The sequence below is a fragment of the Salvelinus fontinalis genome, chromosome 16 (genome assembly GCF_029448725.1).
Source record: "Salvelinus fontinalis isolate EN_2023a chromosome 16, ASM2944872v1, whole genome shotgun sequence".
NCBI lineage: Eukaryota > Metazoa > Chordata > Actinopteri > Salmoniformes > Salmonidae > Salvelinus > Salvelinus fontinalis.
The window spans coordinates 52,019,569-52,045,436 of record NC_074680.1 but is presented as its reverse complement, the minus strand read 5'-3'; the positions used below and the strand labels follow the sequence as shown (position 1 = coordinate 52,045,436).

General features: G+C 45.9%; 2 protein-coding genes across 6 annotated transcripts in view; both read right to left on the bottom strand.

The window, feature by feature from the left end:
- Positions 1-413: 413 nt before the first annotated feature.
- On the bottom strand, positions 414-2,481 carry LOC129813329 (zinc finger and BTB domain-containing protein 14-like). Its single transcript, XM_055865695.1, has one exon. It carries the CDS (start codon positions 1,638-1,640, stop codon positions 480-482), a length of 1,161 nt encoding a protein of 386 aa, XP_055721670.1. The 5' UTR covers positions 1,641-2,481; the 3' UTR covers positions 414-479.
- An 8,950-nt stretch (positions 2,482-11,431) lies between these two features.
- Positions 11,432-25,868, bottom strand: part of LOC129813328 (protein 4.1-like) — a 114,558-nt gene continuing 100,121 nt past the window's right edge. For 2 of the 5 annotated variants that reach the window (XM_055865690.1, XM_055865688.1), the window contains one exon: positions 25,406-25,492. Coding sequence is in view for 3 of the 5 variants with exons in the window: in XM_055865689.1 (XP_055721664.1) it covers positions 13,262-13,267; positions 19,624-19,707; positions 25,177-25,275; positions 25,406-25,492 (276 nt within the window). In the remaining 2 variants the exon portion in view is untranslated. Of the gene's footprint in view, positions 13,268-19,623; positions 19,708-25,176; positions 25,276-25,405; positions 25,493-25,868 lie in introns of those variants that run through there. The other 3 variants (XM_055865689.1, XM_055865694.1, XM_055865692.1) reach the window with 3 other exon arrangements.

The window sequence follows — 25,868 nt, the reverse complement described above, 5'->3', positions numbered from 1 at the left end:
GGTTAAAAAAATAAAAATAAACACTTAAATGTTACTGATATTCAATAAAAGTTAAAGAAATAAAGTTATAATATTAAGAAGAAGAACCCCGTCTGTCTAAATAACAACAAATGTTTGTTTTTTTAATGTGAAAAATATACATCTAATGGTCGTCGTAGTGGAAGTAGTAGATAGTAGCCTAAACATGATTTTCTTTTTATACATGAAGTGGGGGGGGAAAATAAAAACCGAAATAAATTCAATAAAATTCAATAGGATCATATTTACTACATGTCCATTATGTCATTACAGTAATGGACACGGTATGATCCCACCATCTTCTCATTGTCTACGTGAAATTACACCTCAGTACATATCACAGGGCCTGTATTCATGGGTGTGTTTATGGATGTTTGTGTGTGTGTGCACATGTGTATTCATGAGTGTGTCTGTCACTATATACGCATGGTGTGTGTGTGTGTGTGTGTAACAGTCCGTCCTTACGAATGTGGCCCAGCCTCTAGCTTCCAGTCCCTCTGGCTCTGCGTGTCGGTGTCTCCCTGGATGCTGCCCGGGGTGGCGGCGGCGGCGGCGGCCGGGGACAGCGTTCTGCGCTGGCTGTGCATCGTGTTCCAGTGGCGCTTCAGGTCGGACGCTTTGATGAACGCCTTTTCACAGGAGCCGCAGTTGAAGGGCCTCTCCCCTCGGTGCTGCCGCTCGTGGTCTCGCAGGTGGGACTTGTGCTTGAAGGCCTTTTCACACATCTGGCATCCGAAGGGTCTCTCGTTGCTGTGGACCCTCTCGTGTCGCTTTAAGTCGGGCCCTCGTATGAACGCTTTGCCACAGACCAGGCAGCGGTGCGGTTTAAAGCCCGTGTGGATCTTCAGGTGCTCTTTGAGGTGGGCCTGGGTGGTAAAGGTTTTGGGGCACACCTCGCAAGCGAACGGACGGTGGGCCAGGTGGGACTTGTCTTTCTTGGGGCCGTCTCCGCCCGGTTTCATTCCCGGGTGGATGCCGTCAGAGCGGTGGCCGTACAGCAGGTAGTCAAGCTTCATATCGCTGGACGAGGAAGAGGAGGAGGTCCAGCCGTGGGCGCCGTGGGGGTCTTTAGACATGTTCCCGCCGAAGTGAGGAGGGACCCCGTGAGGGCCTCCAGAGCCCATGGCCTCCATCCCTCCATCGTAGAAGCTGTTCTTCCTCACCTCCTCCATGGCCAGCTCTTTGAGGATCGCGTCCTGGGCTCTCATACCGTCCCCTGGCGCCTGGTTCTCACGACTCAGCTTCATATTGGGCTCACGCTTCTGTGAACACAGGTTGTCGAGGAAGGCGATCCCCAGGACCTGTCCGGAGGACATCATAAGGTTGATGTCCTTTTTGCGGACGGCGAGCCTGGCGGTGTACATGTAATTGAGGACCTCCTCGAAGATGTCGGAACGGATGAAGTCGAGCTCCACGATGGAGTTGTCCACATCGTTCTGTTTTTTAAACAGCTTCTTGAAGTAGATGCTGCAGGCGGCCAGGACACAGCGGTGAGCTCTGAACTCAACGTTTTCCACCACAACCACAACGTCACAGTGATCCCCTTCCATCCTCTGTTGGTTCAACATCTTCAAGAAGCTTGTCTTGTGATCGTAGTCGATGTATTTCAGGAATTCACCCATGACTGCAGGTTTATTTAGGGGTATTTACCTGCAGAAAAAAAAATGCGGTGTCCAATGGTAACTGAAAAAAAGTGTCTGTTTTATAATAGTTGGGCAACTTTTGGTAAATATAAAAAAATGTTTTGAGTGTTAATTTAATTGGCGTGTCGAATATCAATAATAGCCTAATTAATGTAGATTACAATTCGGTCTCGGTCAAATATATATATATAATTGTCACACCAAAGCAAACTTGTGAAATGTGTTCGGTCGGCTGTTGCTTCGTATATCTTTCTGTTCGTCAGTTCACATCAACAGAGTATCCGCAGCTGACCCGACGAGACAATAACAGAATGCAGAAACAATGCCAAATCAGTCAAGCAGCAATCGGATTGGGGGAAAAAAAACACGAACTGTCGAAAATAGCAGGTATCCACAATAAAATGCAATCCCAACGCATGGATACAAAAATGCTTTGTATCCAGCGGTGAAAATAAACGGTCTTTCTGCGAGTAAATGATTATAAAAACGCCCTTGCGTACCAGTTGTTTCTGCTACCACTGCTAACCGTACGTTTCACATTTCAGTGAGCCCAGCCATTTTGCCCAGCAAGCCTCCATTAGAAGGTTTTCCTTAGCTTTATCCACGTTAGAACACCAAACAGAACAGTTCATTTACACTGGTCGACGGGTCGATGAAATGTGTAAATATAAGATTGGTCCCCTTCGAGAAGAAGAAGACAAATTGTCGACCAAAAAATGTCTATACCAGAAACACGAATCCGGTCTGGTGTTGTCACGCAAGGCTGCAGTCGACGACGACGCAAACCCTGGTCTTTCTGCCTCTTCCTCCTCTTGTTGTGGCCGTCAGCGCTCAGAGGAAGTGACGCTAGTGTTTCTGCCCTCTGTAGGACTGGAGAGGAATTACAGGCAGGTTCTCTTACTGTACTCTAGCGATGTATGTAAATATGACCCTCATAAATCAATCCAAATTAGTCCCCCAACCCAAAAAACAAACAAAAAAACCCGGTAAACTTTCAAGTGCCTTCTGGTAAACTTGATACTGTGTGGCTTGGGGTCTGAACTGCTCATACCCCCCCCCCATCTACATGACTAATTCCCCCATCCACATTACTAATTACCCCATCGACATGACTAATTACCCCATCGACATGACTAATTCCCCCATTCACATTACTAATTACCCCATCGACATGACTAATTACCCCATCGACATGACTAATTCCCCCATCTAAATGACTCATTCCTCCATCTAAATGATTCCTCCATCTAAATGACTCATTCCTCCATCTAAATGACTCATTCCTCCATCTAAATGACTCATTCCCGAATCTACATGACTCATTCCTCCATCTAAATGACTCATTCCCGAATCTACATGACTCATTCCCCCATCTAAATGACTCATTCCCCCATCTACATGACTCATTCCCCCATCTACATGACTCATTCCCGAATCTACATGACTCATTCCTCCATCTAAATGACTCATTCCCGAATCTACATGACTCACTCCCCCATCTAAATGACTCATTCCCCCATCTACATGACTCACTCCCCCATCTAAATGACTCATTCCAGCCCCCCTGCTAAATGACTCATTCCCCCATCTGCATGACCTCCATCTAAATGACTCATTCCCCCATCTACATGACTCATTCCCCCATCTACATGACTCATTCCTCCATCTACATGACTCATTCCCCCATCTACATGACCCCCCCATCTACATGACCACTCCAACTACATTACCCCCCCCCCCCAACTACATGACCCCCCCCATCTACATGACCCCCCCCCATCTACATGACCCCTCCCCCATCTACATGACCCCCCCCCCATCTACATGACCGCCCCCATCTACATGACCCCCCCATCTACATGACCCCCCCAACTACATGACCCCCACACCTACATGACCCCCCCCCCATCTACATGACCCCCCCCAACCACATGACCCCTCCCCCATCTACATGACCTCCCCCCATCTACATGACCCCCCATCTACATGACCCCCCAACTACATGACCCCCCCAACTACATGACCCCCCCAACTACATGCCCCCCCCCATCTACATGACCCCCCAACTACATGACCCCCCCATCTGCATGACCCCCCCCCCCCCCCCCCCCCAACTACATGACTCATCTTTTTTGGTCTGTATACTGTAATTTAGTTTTTCTATGATGTGTACAACATCAAATAAACCATACTACTTTATCCACTATGATCATGTACCAACATGTTTTATATTGGATTTTACAAGACAAGTATGTAAAGTTGATACATCCACTGAAGACTCACACAAACAACTAATAATATCATATAATCAATATTTTATTTATAAAGAAAATTACAAAAAATAAAATCACAATCATATGCGTTTGCCACTATTGTATTATTTCGTCGTCTTGTTGAGTCTGGAACATCACTGTACGTGAATGGTTGTAGCTGCGTTGTGTTGCAGAAACTATACTAACGGAACTGGCTTTGGGGTGAAGTTTACCCTAGGTACAGATCTAGGATTAGTTTCTCCTCCCCTAATCTTAAACTTAAAGTGTAACTAACTGTCCAGTGTTTCCAGATTTCTATGAAATATGACCTATAATGAATTACAAGATAAAGGAAATTGTTCCATTTAAAAAATAATAATGCGAAGTATGTTAAAAAGTATATTTTCTGTTTTGGAATGGTGTGGGCGTACCCCAATTACAGAATATTAATGTAAGTAGACCGTTGATTTACCAGCTCATCCTCCTCTTAGGATGACATCATCCTATGAGGAAATATCAAGTATTTTTTGAAACAGTCTTTGAGGTGGATTGTTTTTTTTTTTTATCACCAATTTATGGCCACAAATACAAGTACAGTATATGTTTTATTCATTTACCTAGGCAAGTCAGTTAAGAATACAAAATGTCTCAAATATAGCCTGGGTGCTAGACTGGCACGCATACCATCTCATTGGGTTAACTGCCTTGTTCAGGGGCAGAAGGACACATTTTTACCTTGTCAGCTCGGGGGATTCTATCTAGCAACCTTTCGGTTACTAGTCCAACGTTTCAACCACTAGGCTACCTGCCGCCCCGGTATAGCCAACAACCTTGATTGGGTATGAGTTGACAGAAAAGGAACTTTTAAAAGGGAGATTTTCCCTGGACAGTTACTTTAACCATAGTGTGGGGGAAATCGAAAACTGACCCGAGATCAGTGTCTAAGGGGCATTTTTACGATTGATTGACAGATAGATCAGATTAATTTAACTTGGCTTTGTATGTGTCCCAAATATCAACCTTTTCCCTATATAGCGTACTACTTTCAACCAGGGGCTATAGGGGGTACTACTTTCAACCAGGGGCCATAGGGGGTACTACTTTCAACCAGGGACCATAGGGCTATAGGGGGTACTACTTTCAACCAGGGGCTATAGGGGGTACTACTTTCAACCAGGGACCATAGGGCTATAGGGGGTACTACTTTCAACCAGGGACCATAGGGCTATAGGGGGTACTACTTTCAACCAGGGGCTATAGGGGGTACTACTTTCAACCAGGGGCTATAGGGGGTACTACTTTCAACCAGGGGCTATAGGGGGTACTACTTTCAACCAGGGGCTATAGGGGGTACTACTTTCAACCAGGGGCTATAGGGGGAACTACTTTCAACCAGGGGCTATAGGGGGAACTACTTTCAACCAGGGGCTATAGGGGGAACTACTTTCAACCAGGGGCTATAGGGGGAACTACTTTCAACCAGGGGCTATAGGGGGAACTTCTTTTGACCAGGGGCTATAGGGGGAACTACTTTCAACCAGGGGCTATAGGGGGAACTACTTTCAACCAGGGGCTATAGGGGGAACTACTTTCAACCAGGGGCTATAGGGGGAACTACTTTCAACCAGGGGCTATAGGGGGAACTACTTTCAACCAGGGGCTATAGGGGGAACTACTTTCAACCAGGGGCTATAGGGGGAACTTCTTTTGACCAGGACCCATAGGGCTATAGGGGGTACTACTTTCAACCAGGGACCATAGGGCTATAGGGGGTACTACTTTCAACCAGGGACCATAGGGCTATAGGGGGTACTACTTTCAACCAGGGCCCATAGGGCTATAGGGGTACTATTATTGACCAGGACCCATGTCTCAAATATAGCCTGGGTGCTAGACTGGCACGCATACCATCTCATTGGGTTAACTGCCTTGTTCAGGGGCAGAAGGACACATTTTTACCTTGTTAGCTCGGGGGATTCTATCTAGCAACCTTTCGGTTACTAGTCCAACGTTTCAACCACTAGGCTACCTGCCGCCCCGGTATAGCCAACAACCTTGATTGGGTATGAGTTGACAGAAAAGGAACTTTTAAAAGGGAGATTTTCCCTGGACAGTTACTTTAACCATAGTGTGGGGGAAATCGAAAACTGACCCGAGATCAGTGTCTAAGGGGCATTTTTACGATTGATTGACAGATAGATCAGATTAATTTAACTTGGCTTTGTATGTGTCCCAAATATCAACCTTTTCCCTATATAGCGTACTACTTTCAACCAGGGGCTATAGGGGGTACTACTTTCAACCAGGGGCTATAGGGGGTACTACTTTCAACCAGGGGCTATAGGGGGTACTACTTTCAACCAGGGACCATAGGGCTATAGGGGGTACTACTTTCAACCAGGGGCTATAGGGGGTACTACTTTCAACCAGGGGCTATAGGGGGAACTACTTTCAACCAGGGGCTATAGGGGGTACTACTTTCAACCAGGGGCTATAGGGGGAACTACTTTCAACCAGGGGCTATAGGGGGAACTACTTTCAACCAGGGGCTATAGGGGGAACTACTTTCAACCAGGGGCTATAGGGGGAACTACTTTCAACCAGGGGCTATAGGGGGAACTACTTTCAACCAGGGGCTATAGGGGGAACTACTTTCAACCAGGGGCTATAGGGGGAACTACTTTCAACCAGGGGCTATAGGGGGAACCAGGGGCTATAGGGGGTACTACTTTCAACCAGGGGCTATAGGGGGAACTACTTTCAACCAGGGGCTATAGGGGGAACTACTTTCAACCAGGGGCTATAGGGGGAACTACTTTCAACCAGGGGCTATAGGGGGAACTACTTTCAACCAGGGGCTATACGGGGAACTACTTTCAACCAGGGGCTATAGGGGGAACTACTTTCAACCAGGGGCTATAGGGGGAACTACTTTCAACCAGGGGCTATAGGGGGAACTACTTTCAACCAGGGGCTATAGGGGGAACTACTTTCAACCAGGGGCTATAGGGCTATAGGGGGTACTACTTTCAACCAGGGGCTATAGGGCTATAGGGGGTACTACTTTCAACCAGGGACCATAGGGCTATAGGGGGTACTACTTTCAACCAGGGACCATAGGGCTATAGGGGGTACTACTTTCAACCAGGGACCATAGGGCTATAGGGGGTACTACTTTCAACCAGGGACCATAGGGCTATAAGGGGTACTACTTTCAACCAGGGCCCATAGGGCTATAGGGGTACTATTATTGACCAGGACCCATGTCTCAAATATAGCCTGGGTGCTAGACTGGCACGCATACCATCTCATTGGGTTAACTGCCTTGTTCAGGGGCAGAAGGACACATTTTTACCTTGTTAGCTCGGGGGATTCTATCTAGCAACCTTTCGGTTACTAGTCCAACGTTTCAACCACTAGGCTACCTGCCGCCCCGGTATAGCCAACAACCTTGATTGGGTATGAGTTGACAGAAAAGGAACTTTTAAAAGGGAGATTTTCCCTGGACAGTTACTTTAACCATAGTGTGGGGGAAATCGAAAACTGACCCGAGATCAGTGTCTAAGGGGCATTTTTACGATTGATTGACAGATAGATCAGATTAATTTAACTTGGCTTTGTATGTGTCCCAAATATCAACCTTTTCCCTATATAGCGTACTACTTTCAACCAGGGGCTATAGGGGGTACTACTTTCAACCAGGGGCTATAGGGGGTACTACTTTCAACCAGGGACCATAGGGCTATAGGGGGTACTACTTTCAACCAGGGGCTATAGGGGGTACTACTTTCAACCAGGGACCATAGGGCTATAGGGGGTACTACTTTCAACCAGGGGCTATAGGGGGAACTACTTTCAACCAGGGACCATAGGGCTATAGGGGGTACTATTTTCAACCAGGGGCTATAGGGGGTACCACTTTCAACCAGGGACCATAGGGCTATAGGGGGAACTTCTTTTGACCAGGACCCATAGGGCTATAGGGGGTACTACTTTCAACCAGGGACCATAGGGCTATAGGGGGTACTACTTTCAACCAGGGACCATAGGTCTATAGGGGTACTATTATTGACCAGGACCCATGTCTCAAATATAGCCTGGGTGCTAGACTGGCACGCATACCATCTCAAATATAGCCTGGGTGCTAGACTGGCACGCATACCATCTCAAATATAGCCTGGGTGCTAGACTGTTTGTGCTATCATACCAACTCAATTATTGTCATGCCAAACAATTAGTGATAAGGAGTTGGCAAGAGCACAAAGAGACTGGCACGCAGGCTGTCTCAAATATAGCCTGGGTGCTAGACTGGCACGCACACTGTCTCAAATATAGCCTGGATGCTAGACTGGCACACACACTGTCTCAAATATAGCCTGGGTGCTAGACTGGCACACAGGCTGTCTCAAATATGCTGAATCAAATGATTCAAATCAATTATTCAAATCAATTATTCAAATATGCTGTATCAAATTATTCAAATCAATGATTCAAATCAATTATTCAAATAGCTGAATAATTTGATCCATGGGAAAATCTGGACAAATGATCATTAACAAAAAAAAACAAAAAAATAATTTGTAACTGAATATAGAAGATATAGTCTGCATTTGTTTGTATTTTTTTCATTGCCTAGGAAAGCACATGTACAGTACTTGGCCATGTTGAACTAATATATCTCTATTTTTAACTGTACATCTCTGAGGTGTGATGGTGTGGAGAAGATGTTGGCTCTATTTGCTAGGTTACTATAATGTTGTGCGCTCTAATATGTCACAAACAGCCGACAGCAGTTTACCCGTTTGGAGAGATGTTTTTTTATTCCATAAATAAAAAATAAACAATGCTGCTACAATATTTACTGTTAAATTATCATTTTAAAACTCATCCAAAATCGGTAATAAGGCGGTGAATGAATCAATCGTTTTTGCCTATTGTAGAGTTCAGTGTGGAGGTGGGTGGAGAAATTTACCTGTTTGTTTATCATCTGACAGTTTGGGATTAGTAATCTGATATCATTGTTTATTATCTGACAGTTTGGGATTAGTAATCTGATATCTGTAACAGTCCTGACCTATTTATGTTAGTTTTTATGTGTTTATGGTCAGGGCATGTGTTTTGGGTGGGCAGTCTATGTTATCTGTTTCTATGTTGGTTTCGGTTTGCCTGGTATGGCTCTTGATTAGAAGCAGGTGGTTTGCATTTTCCTCTAATCAAGAGTCATATTTAGGTAGGGCATTCTCACTGTTTGTTTGTGGGTGATTGTCTCCTGTGATGTCTTCGTTATGTTCGATGTATTCACTTTTGGAGCTGTTTGGCTGTTCGTTCGTTTTGATGTCCATTCCTGTTCGTGAGTTTACGTTTGTCCATGTAAGTTTATGTTCAGGTTCCGTTGTACGTCGTTTTCTTATTTTGTAGTTTGTTAAAGTGTTTGTTTTCGTGTCATCGGTTTTCGTTATAAAATAAAGATGGCATATTTCCCTGACTCCGCATATTGGTCTGAAGATCCTTCTCTCCTCACCTCATCAGAGGATGAGGAAAGCAACAGCTATGACAGAATCACCCACCAAAATACAGAGACCAAGCGGTATGGGAAAAAAGCTCGACGGAGCAACAAGGACTTTTGGACTTGGGAGGAGATCCTGTCTGGTAGAGGACCCTGGGCGCAAACTGGAGGAAATCGCTGCTCTCGTGAGAAGAGTGAGGCAGCCACAGCCCAGGAGCGCTGGTATGAGGAGGCAGCTAGGAGACGTGGATGGAAGCCGGAGATTCAAGCTCGTAACCGGAATTATGAGGGGACACGTCTTGCACGGAAGCCCGAAAAGCCCGTGAGTAACTCCCAAAAATTTCTTGGGGGGGGGCTAAGGGGTTGTGGGCCAAGGGCAGGTAGGAGACCTGCGCCCACTTCCCAGGCTAACCGTGGAGAGCGGGAGTACGGGCAGACACCGTGTTACGCAGTAGAGCGCACGGTGTCTCCTGTACGTGTGCATAGCCCAGTGCGGGTTATTCCACCTCCCCGCACTGGTAGGGCTAGATTGGGCATTGAGCCAGGTGTCATGAGGCCGGCTCAACGCGTCTGGTCTCCAGTGCGTCTCCTCGGGCCGGCATACATGGCACCTGCCTTACGCATGGTTTCCCCGGTTCGCCTGCATAGCCCAGTGCGGGCTATTCCACCTCGCCGCACTGGCAGGGCGACCGGGAGCATTCAACCAGGTAAGGTTGGGCAGGCTCAATGCTCAAGAGAGCCAGTACGCCTGCACGGTCCGGTATTTCCGGCGCCACCTCCCCGCCCCAGCCTAGTACCTACAGTGCCTATATTACGCACTAGGCTACCAGTGCATTTCCAGAGCCCTGTTCCTTCTCCACGCACTCTCCCTATAGTGCGTGTATCCAGTTCAGTGCCTCCAGTTCCGGCCCCACGCACTAAGCCACCTGTGCGTCTCCTAAGTCCTGTACACACTGTCACTTCTCCCCGTACTAGTCCTGAGGTGCGTGCCCTCAGCCAGGTGCCACCAGTGCCGGTACCACGCACCAGGTATAGAGTACGCTTTGAGAGTTCAGTGTGCCCTGTCCCTGCTCCACGCACTAGTAGGAAGGTGCTTATCATTAGCCCGGTGCCTCCAGTTCCGGCACCACGCACCAGGTCTACAGTGCGCCGTATCCGGCCAGAGCCATCCGTCTCCCCAGCGCCATCTGAGCCATCCGTCTCCCCAGCGCCATCTGAGCCATCCGTCTCCCCAGCGCCATCAGAGCCATCCGTCTCCCCAGCGCCATCTGAGCCATCCGTCTCCCCAGCGCCATCTGAGCCATCCGTCTGCCAGGAGCCTGCAAAGCCGCCCGTCTGCCATGAGCCTGCAAAGCCGCCCGTCTGCCATGAGCCTACAGAGCCATCCGCCAGACAGGAGCCGCTAGAGCCGTCAGCCAGACAGGAGCCGCTAGAGCCGCCCGCCAGACAGGATCTGCCAGAGCCGCCCGCCAGACAGGATCTGCCAGAGCCGCCAACCAGACAGGATCTGCCAGAGCCGCCAACCAGACAGGATCTGCCAGAGCCGCCAACCAGACAGGATCTGCCAGAGCCGCCAGCGAGCCATGAGCAGCCAGAGCCGTCAGAGAGCCATGAGCAGCCAGAGCCGTCAGAGAGCCATGAGCAGCCAGAGCCGTCAGAGAGCCATGAGCAGCCAGAGCCGTCAGAGAGCCATGAGCAGCCAGAGCCGTCAGAGAGCCATGAGCAGCCAGAGCCGTCAGAGAGCCATGAGCAGCCAGAGCCGTCAGAGAGCCATGAGCAGCCAGAGCCGTCAGAGAGCCATGAGCAGCCAGAGCCGTCAGAGAGCCATGAGCAGCCAGAGCCGTCAGAGAGCCATGAGCGTCGAGAGCCGTCAGCCTGCCATGAGCGTCGAGAGCCGTCAGCCAGCCATGAGCTGCCCTTCAGCCTGAAAAGGCTGGATACCCAGAACTGCCCATCAGTCCAGAGCTGTCTCTCTGTCCGGAGCTGCCTTTCAGTCCGGAGTTGCCCCTCTATCCTAATCTCCCTCTCTATCTTCATCTATCTCTATAGTCTTATCTATCCCTCTATCTTGATTTATCTCTCTGTCCCGGTGTTATCCTTATTAAATATATTATTAAGAGAATTGTGTGGGGGAAAAGAGAGGGTGGACATTCTTTGTGGGAGGAAGTTAGGATGGATTATGGTGGGGTGGGAACCGCGCCCGGAGCCTGAGCCACCACCGTGGTCAACTGCCCACCCGGACCCTCCCCTGGACTTTGTGCTGGTGCGCCCGGCGTTCGCACCTTGGGGGGGGGGGTACTGTAACAGTCCTGACCTATTTATGTTAGTTTTTATGTGTTTATGGTCAGGGCATGTGTTTTGGGTGGGCAGTCTATGTTATCTGTTTCTATGTTGGTTTCGGTTTGCCTGGTATGGCTCTTGATTAGAGGCAGGTGGTTTGCATTTTCCTCTAATCAAGAGTCATATTTAGGTAGGGCATTCTCACTGTTTGTTTGTGGGTGATTGTCTCCTGTGATGTCTTCGTTATGTTCGATGTATTCACTTTTGGAGCTGTTTGGCTGTTCGTTCGTTTTGATGTCCGTTCCTGTTCGTGAGTTTACGTTTGTCCATGTAAGTTTATGTTCAGGTTCCGTTGTACGTCGTTTTCTTATTTTGTAGTTTGTTAAAGTGTTTGTTTTCGTGTCATCGGTTTTCGTTATAAAATAAAGATGGCATATTTCCCTGACTCCGCATATTGGTCTGAAGATCCTTCTCTCCTCACCTCATCAGAGGATGAGGAAAGCAACAGCTATGACAATATCATTGTTTATTATCTGACAGTTTGGGATTAGTAATCTGATATCATTGTTTATTATCTGACAGTTTGGGATTAGTAATCTGATATCATTGTTTATTATCTGACAGTTTGGGATTAGTAATCTGATATCATTGTTTATTATCTGACAGTTTGGGATTAGTAATCTGATATCATTGTTTATTATCTGACAGTTTGGGATTAGTAATCTGATATCATTGTTTATTATCTGACAGTTTGGGATTAGTAATCTGATATCATTGTTTATTATCTGACAGTTTGGGATTAGTAATCTGATATCATTGTTTATTATCTGACAGTTTGGGATTAGTAATCTGATATCATTGTTTTTTTATCTGACAGTTTGGGATTAGTAATCTGATATCATTGTTTATTATCTGACAGTTTGGGATTAGTAATCTGATATCATTGTTTATTATCTGACAGTTTGGGATTAGTAATCTGATATCATTGTTTATTATCTGACAGTTTGGGATTAGTAATCTGATATCATTGTTTATTATCTGACAGTTTGGGATTAGTAATCTGATATCATTGTTTATTATCTGACAGTTTGGGATTAGTAATCTGATATCATTGTTTATTATCTGACAGTTTGGGAGTAGTAATCTGATATAATAATTTTTCATAATAATGATAAACTGCTTAGTTTTGCTCATGCAATATTCATGTTGATAATCACGGATGAGACTGATGATAGGAATGTTAAACTCTATGATTATACTCTTTTTCCCTCGCATTGACATCAATGGATAATTTAGACAAAGTCCACATGGATCGGGGCCCATAGAGAGCAAAGCATAGAATAACAATCTATTATGCCATCATTGACTTCAATGGGGGGAGACCCGTTCTATAGATGATATTTCTACGGAGCAGAGTCTGTCTGTAGAACAATAGGCTGCCTCTATAGTCTCTACTGTAGTTCTAACAGGCCCAGTAGGCAGCACAGTAATGTAACGAAGTCCCATCATGACGCTGGAGGTTGGAGGGCGAGTCCTTATACCAGGGGGATATAGAACTGTCCTTACTCCTAAAAACAGAGACAGAGAGAAAGAGTGTTGGTTAGTACATCGGTTAGTACATTCACCTGCAACATAGGAAACGGCACAGTATTGCAGGCAGATTAGGTGAGCCTGAGGCCATGGCAGTGCCATGCTGACGCGTTCTCTCTGTTAATTACCGTGCAGACATAACGCAGGGCAGGGTACTGGTACTGGGAAGAGGTAAGGGCCAGTTTACCAGACATACATTAATCCTGGACTAAAGCAAGCATCTCTCTCTCTCTGAAAGTACATTTGGGTCCAGTACTAGACTTAATCTGTGTCCAAAAAACTGACCCTCTGTCACGTTCCTGACCTGTTTTCTGTTGTATGTGTTTAGTTGGTCAGGGCGTGAGTTGGGGTGGGCATTCTATGTGTTGTGTTTCTATGTTGGGTTTAATGTGTTGCCTGATATGGTTCTCAATTAGAGGCAGGTGTTTGACGTTTCCTCTGATTGAGAACCATATTAAGGTAGGCTGGTTTCACTGTTTGTTTGTGGGTGGTTGTCTTCCGTGTCCGTATGTCTACCACACGGGACTGTTTCGTTTGTCGTTCATGTATGTAGTCTGTTCCTGTTTGTGCGTTCTTCGTCTATTGTAAGTTCTCAAGTCAGGTCTGTCTACATCGTTTATTTGTTTTGTAGTCTGTTAAAGTGTCTTACTTTATTAAAACTCATTATGTCAAACTATCACGCTGCGCATTGGTCCTCTGATCCTTCTCGCCTCTCCTCGTCTGAGGAGGAGGACGAAGTAGACGAACGTTACACCCTTAATGTTTTGGAAATGTTAATGATGCTGACTAACAGACAGTAATAGCACGGGAAGCTCGCATGGCACGGCAGCACACACAGGGCTAATCTCACATAGCTGAGGGCAAGGCCATACAGACCTCACAGAGCTGAGGGAAAGGCCATAGAGACCTCACAGAGCTGAGGGCAAGGTCATAGAGACCTCACAGAGCTGAGGGCAAGGCCATAGAGACCTCACAGAGCTGAGGGCAAGGTCATAGAGACCTCACAGAGCTGAGGACAAGGCCATAGAGACCTCACAGAGCTGAGGGCAAGGTCATAGAGACCTCACAGAGCTGAGGGCAAGGTCATAGAGACCTCACAGAGCTGAGGACAAGGCCATAGAGACCTCACAGAGCTGAGGACAAGGCCATAGAGACCTCACAGAGCTGAGGACAAGGCCATAGAGACCTCACAGAGCTGAGGACAAGGAGACCTCACAGAGCTGAGGACAAGGAGACCTCACAGAGCTGAGGACAAGGAGACCTCACAGAGCTGAGGACAAGGCCATGGAGACCTCACAGAGCTGAGGACAAGGCCATAGAGACCTCACAGAGCTGAGGGCAAGGAGACCTCACAGAGCTGAGGACAAGGCCATAGAGACCTCACAGAGCTGAGGACAAGGAGACCTCACAGAGCTGAGGACAAGGAGACCTCACAGAGCTGAGGACAAGGAGACCTCACAGAGCTGAGGACAAGGCCATGGAGACCTCACAGAGCTGAGGACAAGGCCATAGAGACCTCACAGAGCTGAGGGCAAGGAGACCTCACAGAGCTGAGGACAAGGCCATAGAGACCTCACAGAGCTGAGGACAAGGCCATAGAGACCTCACAGAGCTGAGGACAAGGAGACCTCACAGAGCTGAGGACAAGGCCATAGAGACCTCACAGAGCTGAGGACAAGGAGACCTCACAGAGCTGAGGACAAGGAGACCTCACAGAGCTGAGGGCAAGGCCATAGAGACCTCACAGAGCTGAGGGCAAGGCCATAGAGACCTCACAGAGCTGAGGGCAAGGCCATACAGACCTCACAGAGCTGAGGACAAGGCCATAGAGACCTCACAGAGCTGAGGGCAAGGCCATAGAGACCTCACAGAGCTGAGGTCAAGGTCATAGAGACCTCACAGAGCTGAGGGCAAGGCCATGGAGACCTCACAGAGCTGAGGACAAGGCCATAGAGACCTCACAGAGCTGAGGACAAGGCCATAGAGACCTCACAGAGCTGAGGACAAGGCCATGGAGACCTCACAGAGCTGAGGACAAGGTCATAGAGACCTCACAGAGCTGAGGACAAGGTCATGGAGACCTCACAGAGCTGAGGACAAGGTCATAGAGACCTCACAGAGCTGAGGGCAAGGCCATGCAGACCTCACAGAGCTGAGGACAAGGTCATAGAGACCTCACAGAGCTGAGGGCAAGGTCGTGGAGACCTCACAGAGCTGAGGGCAAGGCCATACAGACCTCACAGAGCTGAGGGCAAGGCCATGGAGACCTCACAGAGCTGAGGACAAGGAGACCTCACAGAGCTGAGGACAAGGCCATAGAGACCTCACAGAGCTGAGGGCAAGGCCATAGAGACCTCACAGAGCTGAGGACAAGGTCATAGAGACCTCACAGAGCTGAGGGCAAGGCCATAGAGACCTCACAGAGCTGAGGACAAGGCCATGGAGACCTCACAGAGCTGAGGGCAAGGCCATGGAGGCCTCACAGAGCTGAGGGCAAGGTCATGGAGACCTCACAGAGCTGAGGGCAAGGCCATAGAGACCTCACAGAGCTGAGGGCAAGGCCATGGAGGCCTCACAGAGCTGAGGGCAAGGCCATAGAGACCTCACAGAGCTGAGGACAAGGCCATGGAGACCTCACAGAGCTGAGGACAAGGCCATAGAGACCTCACAGAGCTGAGGACAAGGCCATAGAGACCTCACAGAGCTGAGGGCAAGGCCATAGAGACCTCACAGAGCTGAGGACAAGGCCATGGAGACCTCACAGAGCTGAGGACAAGGCCATGGAGACCTCACAGAGCTGAGGGCAAGGCCATGGAGGCCTCACAGAGCTGAGGGCAAGGCCATGGAGACCTCACAGAGCTGAGGCCATGGAGACCTCACATAGCTGAGGGCAAGGAGACCTCACAGAGCTGAGGGCAAGGTCATAGAGACCTCACAGAGCTGAGGCCATGGAGACCTCACAGAGCTGAGGACAAGGCCATGGAGACCTCACAGAGCTGAGGACAAGGTCATGGAGACCTCACAGAGCTGAGGGCAAGGCCATAGAGACCTCACAGAGCTGAGGGCAAGGTCATGGAGACCTCACAGAGCTGAGGGCAAGGCCATAGAGACCTCACAGAGCTGAGGGCAAGGCCATGGAGAACTCACAGTCTCATTATGAGTCATGCAAACCTGACACGCACACATGAACACAGACACACGCACAAACACACACGCTCACGCTCACACACACACTTTGTGTTTATTATTTCATTCAGAAGCTAATGACCAGGGCCCATAGGATGTAGTTCTCTACTTGTGACCAGGGCCCATAGGATGTAGTGTACTACTTGTGACCAGGGCCCATAGGATGTAGTGCACTACTTGTGACCAGGGCCCATAGGATGTAGTAAACTACTTGTGACCAGGGCCCATAGGATGTAGTGCACTACTTGTGACCAGGGCCCATAGGATGTAGTAAACTACTTGTGACCAGGGCCCATAGGATGTAGTGCACTACTTGTGACCAGGGCCCATAGGATGTAGTGTACTACTTGTGACCAGGGCCCATTGGATGTAGTAAACTACTTCTACCAGGGCCCATAGGATGTAGTGCACTACTTGTGACCAGGGCCCATAGGATGTAGTGCACTACTTGTGACCAGGGCCCATAGGATGTAGTGCACTATTTGTGACCAGGGCCCATAGGATGTAGTGCACTATTTGTGACCAGGGCCCATAGGATGTAGTGCACTACTTGTGACCAGGGCCCATAGGATGTAGTGCACTACTTGTGACCAGGGCCCATAGGATGTAGTGCACTTCTTGTGACCAGGGCCCATAGGATGTAGTGCACTACTTGTGACCTGGGTCCATAGGATGTAGTAAACTACTTGTGACCAGGGCCCATAGGATGTAGTGCACTACTTGTGACCAGGGCCCATAGGATGTAGTGTACTACTTGTGACCAGGGCCCATAGAATGTAGTGCACTACTTGTGACCAGGACCCATAGGATGTAGTAAACTACTTGTGACCAGGGCCCATAGGATGTAGTAAAACTACTTCTACCAGGGCCCATAGGATGTAGTGCACTACTTGTGACCAGGGCCCATAGGATGTAGTGTACTACTTGTGACCAGGACCCATAGGATGTAGTGCACTACTTGTGACCATGGCCCATAGGGCTCTGTATAACGGAACAGGCTAGTGAGCCAAATGATCCAACGCCTAGAAACACTAGATAGATAGGAGTTAATGGAATGAAGGTCAAAGGTTAAGGTCAACACCATGGCGATCGTAATGTGGTCAACACCATGGAGATCGTAAAGAGGTCAACACCATGGAGATCGTAAAGAGGTCAACACCATGGTGATCGTAAAGAGGTCAACACCATGGAGATCGTAAAGAGGTCAACACCATGGAGATCGGAAAGAGGTCAACACCATGGAGATCGTAAAGAGGTCAACACCATGGCGATCGTAAAGAGGTCAACACCATGGAGATCGTAAAGAGGTCAACACCATGGATATCGTAAAGAGGTCAACACCATGGAGATCGGAAAGAGGTCAACACCATGGAGATCGGAAAGAGGTCAACACCATGGAGATCGTAAAGAGGTCAACACCATGGCGATCTTAAAGAGGTCAACACCATGGAGATCGTAAAGAGGTCAACACCATGGATATCGTAAAGAGGTCAACACCATGGAGATCGTAAAGAGGTCAACACCATGGAGATCGGAAAGAGGTCAACACCATGGCGATCGTAAAGAGGTCAACACCATGGCGATCGTAAAGAGGTCAACACCATGGCGATCGGAAAGAGGTCAACCGAAAAGAGGTCAACACCATGGAGATCATGTCTACTGAAAAGATGTTGAAATGAAAGGAACAAACCAACGTCATGCCCGTCAACCAACCAGAATTCATCAAAGGAAAAGACGACAGAATGTCAGAATACTGAAACACAACACGGTCAGTAGGATTCAACTACAGAACGTCAGAATACTGAAACACGACACGGTCAGTAGGACTCAACTACAGAACGTCAGAACGTCAGAATACTGAAATACGACACGGTCAGTAGGGTTCAACTACAGAACGTCAGAATACTGAAACACGACACGGTCAGTAGGATTCAACTACAGAACGTCAGAATACTGAAACACGACACGGTCAGTAGGATTCAACTACAGAACGTCAGAATACTGAAACACGACACGGTCAGTAGGGTTCAACTACAGAACGTCAGAATACTGAAACACGACACGGTCAGTAGGGTTCAACTACAGAACGTCAGAATACTGAAACACGACACGGTCAGTAGGGTTCAACTACAGAACGTCAGAATACTGAAACACGACACGGTCAGTAGGGTTCAACTACAGAACGTCAGAATACTGAAACACGACACGGTCAGTAGGGTTCAACTACAGAACGTCAGAATACTGAAACACGACACGGTCAGTAGGGTTCAACTACAGAACGTCAGAATACTGAAAAACGACACGGTCAGTAGGATTCAACTACAGAACGTCAGAATACTGAAACACGACACGGTCAGTAGGGTTCAACTACAGAACATCAGAATACTGAAACACGACACGGTCAGTAAGGTTCAACTACAGAACGTCAGAATACTGAAACACGACACGGTCAGTAGGATTCAACTACAGTGAGTTTTACTCTCTTTGTGACGACAACACTTCCTCTTGAGAGGACAGTAAATCACTTTGGCCTGAATGCCAAGTGTCTGGAGGAAACCTGGCACCATCCCTACAGTGAAGCATGGAGGTGGAAGCATCATGTTGAGCTGATGTTTTTCAGCGGCAGGGACTGGGAGACTAGTCAGGATAGAGGCAAAGATGAACAGAGCAAAGTACAGAGAGATCCTTGATGAAAACCTGCTCCAGAGCGCTCAGGACCTCAGACTGGGGCGAAGATCCACCTTCCAACAGGACAGCGACCCTAAGCACACAGTATCGATAACGCAGGGAGAGAAACTCCCCAAATACAGGTGTTTCAAGCTTGTAGCGTCACACCCAAGAAGACTCGAGGCTGTAATCGCTGCCAAAGGCGCTTCAACAAAGTACTGACTAAAAGGGTCTGAATACTTATGTAAATGTGATATTTCAGTTATTTATTTGTAATACATTTGCTAAAAATTCTAAAAACCTGCTTTTGCTTGGTCATTATGGGGTATTGTGTGTAGATTGATGAGGAAAAACTGTATGTCTGTTGTCACTATTAGAAAGAGAAAGAGAGTGAGGTTAAGGGATTGGGAAGTTAACATAGGCTGTGAGAGAAAGAGGGAGATAGACAGAGAGAGAGAGACACAGAGAGAGACACAGAGACCTGATCAGGGTAAATATCTCCTGCTTCTCTGGTGATGACAATCCTCTTCTCTATCCTGGTTTCAGAGATCCCTCCATTTATTGTCTGGTAGCGAAAAGAGTGAGTAAGGAATATAAATGATAATGTTATTTTTTCTAGGAAGTCTGACAGCAGATTTGACAGATGGGTTAGTATTATAGGTGTGGTACTAGACAGATGGGTTAGGGTTAGTATTATAGGTGTGGTACTAGACAGATGGGTTAGTATTATAGGTGTGGTACTGGACAGATGGGTTAGTATTATAGGTGAGGTACTAGACAGATGGGTTAGTATTATAGGTGAGGGACTAGACAGATGGGTTAGTATTATAGGTGAGGGACTAGACAGATGGGTTAGTATTATAGGTGAGGTACTAGACAGATGGGTTAGTATTATAGGTGAGGTACTAGACAGATGGGTTAGTATTATAGGTGTGGTACTAGACAGATGAGTTAGTATTATAGGTGTGGTACTAGACAGATGGGTTAGGGTTAGTATTATAGGTGAGGTACTAGACAGATGGGTTAGTATTATAGGTGAGGTACTAGACAGATGGGTTAGTATTATAGGTGTGGTACTAGACAGATGGGTTAGGGTTAGTATTATAGGTGTGGTACTAGACAGATGGGTTAGTATTATAGGTGAGGTACTAGACAGATGGGTTAGTATTATAGGTGTGGTACTAGACAGATGGGTTAGGGTTAGTATTATAGGTGTGGTACTAGACAGATGGGTTAGTATTATAGGTGTGGTACTGGACAGATGGGTTAGTATTATAGGTGTGGTACCAGACAGATGGGTTAGTATTATAGGTGAGGTACTAGACAGATAGGTTAGTATTATAGGTGTGGTACTAGACAGATGGGTTAGTATTATAGGTGTGGTACTAGACAGATGGGTTAGTATTATAGGTGAGGTACTAGACAGATGGGTTAGTATTATAGGTGAGGTACTAGACAGATGGGTTAGGGTTAGTATTATAGGTGTGGTACTAGTCAGATGGGTTAGTATTATAGGTGAGGTACTAGACAGATGGGTTAGTATTATAGGTGAGGTACCAGACAGATGGGTTAGTATTATAGGTGAGGTACTAGACAGATGGGTTAGTATTATAGGTGAGGTACTAGACAGATGGGTTAGTATTATAGGTGAGGTACTAGTCAGATGGGTTAGTATTATAGGTGTGGTACTAGACAGATGGGTTAGGGTTAGTATTATAGGTGTGGTACTAGACAGATGGGTTAGTATTATAGGTGAGGTACTAGACAGATGGGTTAGTATTATAGGTGTGGTACTAGACAGACGGGTTAGTATTATAGGTGAGGTACTAGACAGATGGGTTAGTATTATAGGTGTGGTACTAGACAGATGGGTTAGGGTTAGTATTATAGGTGTGGTACTAGACAGATGGGTTAGTATTATAGGTGAGGTACTAGACAGATGGGTTAGGGTTAGTATTATAGGTGTGGTACTGGACAGACGAGTTAGTATTATAGGTGTGGTACTGGACAGATGGGTTAGTATTATAGGTGTGGTACTGGACAGACGGGTTAGTATTATAGGTGTGGTACTAGACAGATGGGTTAGTATTATAGGTGTGGTACTAGACAGATGGGTTAGTATTATAGGTGAGGTACTAGACAGATGGGTTAGGGTTAGTATTATAGGTGAGGTACTAGACAGATGGGTTAGTATTATAGGTGTGGTACTAGACAGATGGGTTAGTATTATAGGTGAGGTACTGGACAGACGGGTTAGTATTATAGGTGAGGTACTAGACAGATGGGTTAGGGTTAGTATTATAGGTGAGGTACTAGACAGATGGGTTAGTATTATAGGTGTGGTACTAGACAGATGGGTTAGTATTATAGGTGTGGTACTAGACAGATGGGTTAGTATTATAGGTGAGGTACTAGACAGATGGGTTAGTATTATAGGTGAGGTACTAGACAGATGGGTTAGTATTATAGGTGTGGTACTAGACAGATGGGTTAGGGTTAGTATTATAGGTGTGGTACTAGACAGATGGGTTAGGGTTAGTATTATAGGTGTGGTACTAGACAGATGGGTTAGTATTATAGGTGTGGTACTAGACAGATGGGTTAGTATTATAGGTGAGGTACTAGACAGATGGGTTAGTATTATAGGTGAGGTACTAGACAGATGGGTTAGGGTTAGTATTATAGGTGAGGTACTAGACAGATGGGTTAGTATTATAGGTGTGGTACTAGACAGATGGGTTAGTATTATAGGTGTGGTACTAGACAGATGGGTTAGGATTAGTATTATAGGTGTGGTACTAGACAGATGGGTTAGGGTTAGTATTATAGGTGAGGTACTAGACAGATGGGTTAGTATTATAGGTGTGGTACTAGACAGATGGGTTAGTATTATAGGTGTGGTACTAGTCAGATGGGTTAGGGTTAGTATTATAGGTGTGGTACTAGACAGATGGGTTAGTATTATAGGTGTGGTACTAGACAGATGGGTTAGGGTTAGTATTATAGGTGTGGTACTAGACAGATGGGTTAGTATTATAGGTGTGGTACTAGACAGATGGGTTAGGGTTAGTATTATAGGTGAGGTACTAGAAAGATTGGTTAGTATTATAGGTGTGGTACTAGAAAGATTGGTTAGTATTATAGGTGTGGTACTAGACAGATGGGTTAGTATTATAGGTGAGGTACTAGAAAGATTGGTTAGTATTATAGGTGTGGTACTAGACAGATGGGTTAGGGTTAGTATTATAGGTGAGGTACTAGACAGATGGGTTAGTATTATAGGTGTGGTACTAGACAGATGGGTTAGTATTATAGGTGAGGTACTAGACAGATGGGTTAGTATTATAGGTGAGGTACTAGACAGATGGGTTAGTATTATAGGTGTGGTACTAGACAGATGGGTTAGGGTTAGTATTATAGGTGTGGTACTGGACAGACGGGTTAGTATTATAGGTGTGGTACTAGTCAGATGGGTTAGTATTATAGGTGAGGTACTAGACAGATGGGTTAGTATTATAGGTGTGGTACTAGTCAGATGGGTTAGTATTATAGGTGTGGTACTAGACAGATGGGTTAGTATTATAGGTGAGGTACTAGACAGATGGGTTAGGGTTAGTATTATAGGTGTGGTACTGGACAGACGGGTTAGTATTATAGGTGAGGTACTAGACAGATGGGTTAGTATTATAGGTGAGGTACTAGACAGATGGGTTAGTATTATAGGTGTGGTACTAGACAGATGGGTTAGTATTATAGGTGTGGTACTGGACAGATGGGTTAGGGTTAGTATTATAGGTGTGGTACTAGACAGATGGGTTAGTATTATAGGTGTGGTACTAGACAGATGGGTTAGTATTATAGGTGAGGTACTAGACAGATGGGTTAGTATTATAGGTGTGGTACTAGACAGATGGGTTAGGGTTAGTATTATAGGTGTGGTACTAGACAGATGGGTTAGGGTTAGTATTATAGGTGAGGTACTAGACAGATGGGTTAGTATTATAGGTGAGGTACTAGACAGATGGGTTAGTATTATAGGTGAGGTACTAGACAGATGGGTTAGTATTATAGGTGTGGTACTAGACAGATGGGTTAGTATTATAGGTGTGGTACTAGACAGATGGGTTAGGGTTAGTATTATAGGTGTGGTACTAGACAGATGGGTTAGGGTTAGTATTATAGGTGAGGTACTAGACAGATGGGTTAGTATTATAGGTGAGGTACTAGACAGATGGGTTAGGGTTAGTATTATAGGTGAGGTACTAGACAGATGGGTTAGGGTTAGTATTATAGGTGTGGTACTAGACAGATGGGTTAGTATTATAGGTGTGGTACTAGACAGATGGGTTAGTATTATAGGTGTGGTACTGGACAGATGGGTTAGGGTTAGTATTATAGGTGTGGTACTAGACAGATGGGTTAGTATTATAGGTGTGGTACTAGACAGATGGGTTAGTATTATAGGTGTGGTACTATACAGATGGGTTAGTATTATAGGTGAGGTACTAGACAGATGGGTTAGCATTATAGGTGTGGTACTGGACAGATGGGTTAGGGTTAGTATTATAGGTGTGGTACTAGACAGATGGGTTAGGGTTAGTATTATAGGTGTGGTACTAGACAGATGGGTTAGTATTATAGGTGAGGTACTAGACAGATGGGTTAGTATTATAGGTGTGGTACTAGACAGATGGGTTAGTATTATAGGTGTGGTACTAGACAGACGGGTTAGTATTATAGGTGTGGTACTGGACAGATGGGTTAGTATTATAGGTGAGGTACTGGACAGATGGGTTAGGGTTAGTATTATAGGTGTGGTACTAGACAGATGGGTTAGGGTTAGTATTATAGGTGAGGTACTAGACAGATGGGTTAGTATTATAGGTGTGGTACTGGACAGATGGGTTAGTATTATAGGTGAGGTACTAGACAGATGGGTTAGTATTATAGGTGAGGTACTAGACAGATGGGTTAGGGTTAGTATTATAGGTGTGGTACTAGACAGATGGGTTAGTATTATAGGTGAGGTACTAGACAGATGGGTTAGGGTTAGTATTATAGGTATGGTACTAGTCAGATGGGTTAGTATTATAGGTGTGGTACTAGACAGATGGGTTAGTATTATAGGTGAGGTACTAGACAGATGGGTTAGTATTATAGGTGTGGTACTAGACAGATGGGTTAGTATTATAGGTGAGGTACTAGACAGATGGGTTAGTATTATAGGTGAGGGACTAGACAGATGGGTTAGGGTTAGTATTATAGGTGTGGTACTAGACAGATGGGTTAGGGTTAGTATTATAGGTGTGGTACTAGACAGATTGGTTAGTATTAGTATTATAGGTGTGGTACTTGACAGATGGGTTAGTATTATAGATGAGGGACTAGACAGATGGGTTAGGGTTAGTATTATAGGTGTGGTACTAGAAAGATTGGTTAGTATTATAGGTGTGGTACTAGACAGATGGGTTAGTATTATAGGTGAGGTACTAGACAGATGGGTTAGGGTTAGTATTATAGGTGTGGTACTAGACAGATGGGTTAGTATTATAGGAGAGGGACTAGACAGATGGGTTAGGGTTAGTATTATAGGTGAGGTACTAGACAGATGGGTTAGTATTATAGGTGTGGTACTAGACAGATGGGTTAGTATTATAGGTGAGGGACTAGACAGATGGGTTAGGGTTAGTATTATAGGTGTGGTACTAGAAAGATTGGTTAGTATTATAGGTGAGGTACTAGACAGATGGGTTAGGGTTAGTATTATAGGTGTGGTACTAGAAAGATTGGTTAGTATTATAGGTGAGGTACTAGACAGATGGGTTAGTATTATAGGTGAGGTACTAGACAGATGGGTTAGTATTATAGGTGAGGTACTAGACAGATGGGTTAGTATTATAGGTGAGGTACTAGACAGATGGGTTAGTATTATAGGTGAGGTACTAGACAGATTTATTTACTATTAATATATTCTAAAAAGGAGAGAAGAATTCTAGCAAGGTCAAAAGGGTCAGCTAATGAAATGACCCCAGACCTTAGTGATGTGTGTGGTTGTCGTGGTGCCGGGGGTTTCCGAGGCGATAGTCTGAGCGCTCCTCAGAACACCTGGGACAGCGTCACCGTTGGTGTCACCCTGTCAGAAGTCACGTGACTCAAATTAGTTTTTATTAGACACCCAACAGAAGTGAATGGAAAGACTACCTGAACCAAGAAGAAACTCATTGTTGCTTTCTTTTTCTCTTCATCTGCCCAAATGAACGCACCTGTGAAGACTCGTGGGTTTTCGTCTCCGTGTGGACTACAGGATCCTCCTCGGTGGTCGATTCCTCTGCTGGCACAGCCTCGGGTTTCTGAGAAGAAATCAATTAAAACTGCATGGCAAAACTTCACCATTAATAGATAACAGTTTAATCCTGAGCTTTTATCCAAACCATTTTGAATATGTTATTTAGGAACTCATATTAACTGTAAAATAATTACAATAGCTTTGTTCTGGATTTTTTTTTTTAAAGCCCTAAGTGAACACAAACAAACATCAAAATATACAATGAAATAGGACAAATACATGTCCCATGAATCACAATTACATTTACAGACCGTATTGAGAGAAAGACAATTAAATAATACAATCTATCAGAAATTGACATACACTGCATTCGGAAAGTATTCAGACCCCTTCACTTTGTCCGTATTTTGTTACGTTATAGCCTTTATTCTAAAATGGAT

Excerpts from the sequence above, each read along its gene's own strand:
- LOC129813329 (XM_055865695.1), bottom strand. The coding sequence starts at position 1,640 with ATGGGTGAATTCCTGAAATACATCGACTACGATCACAAGACAAGCTTC.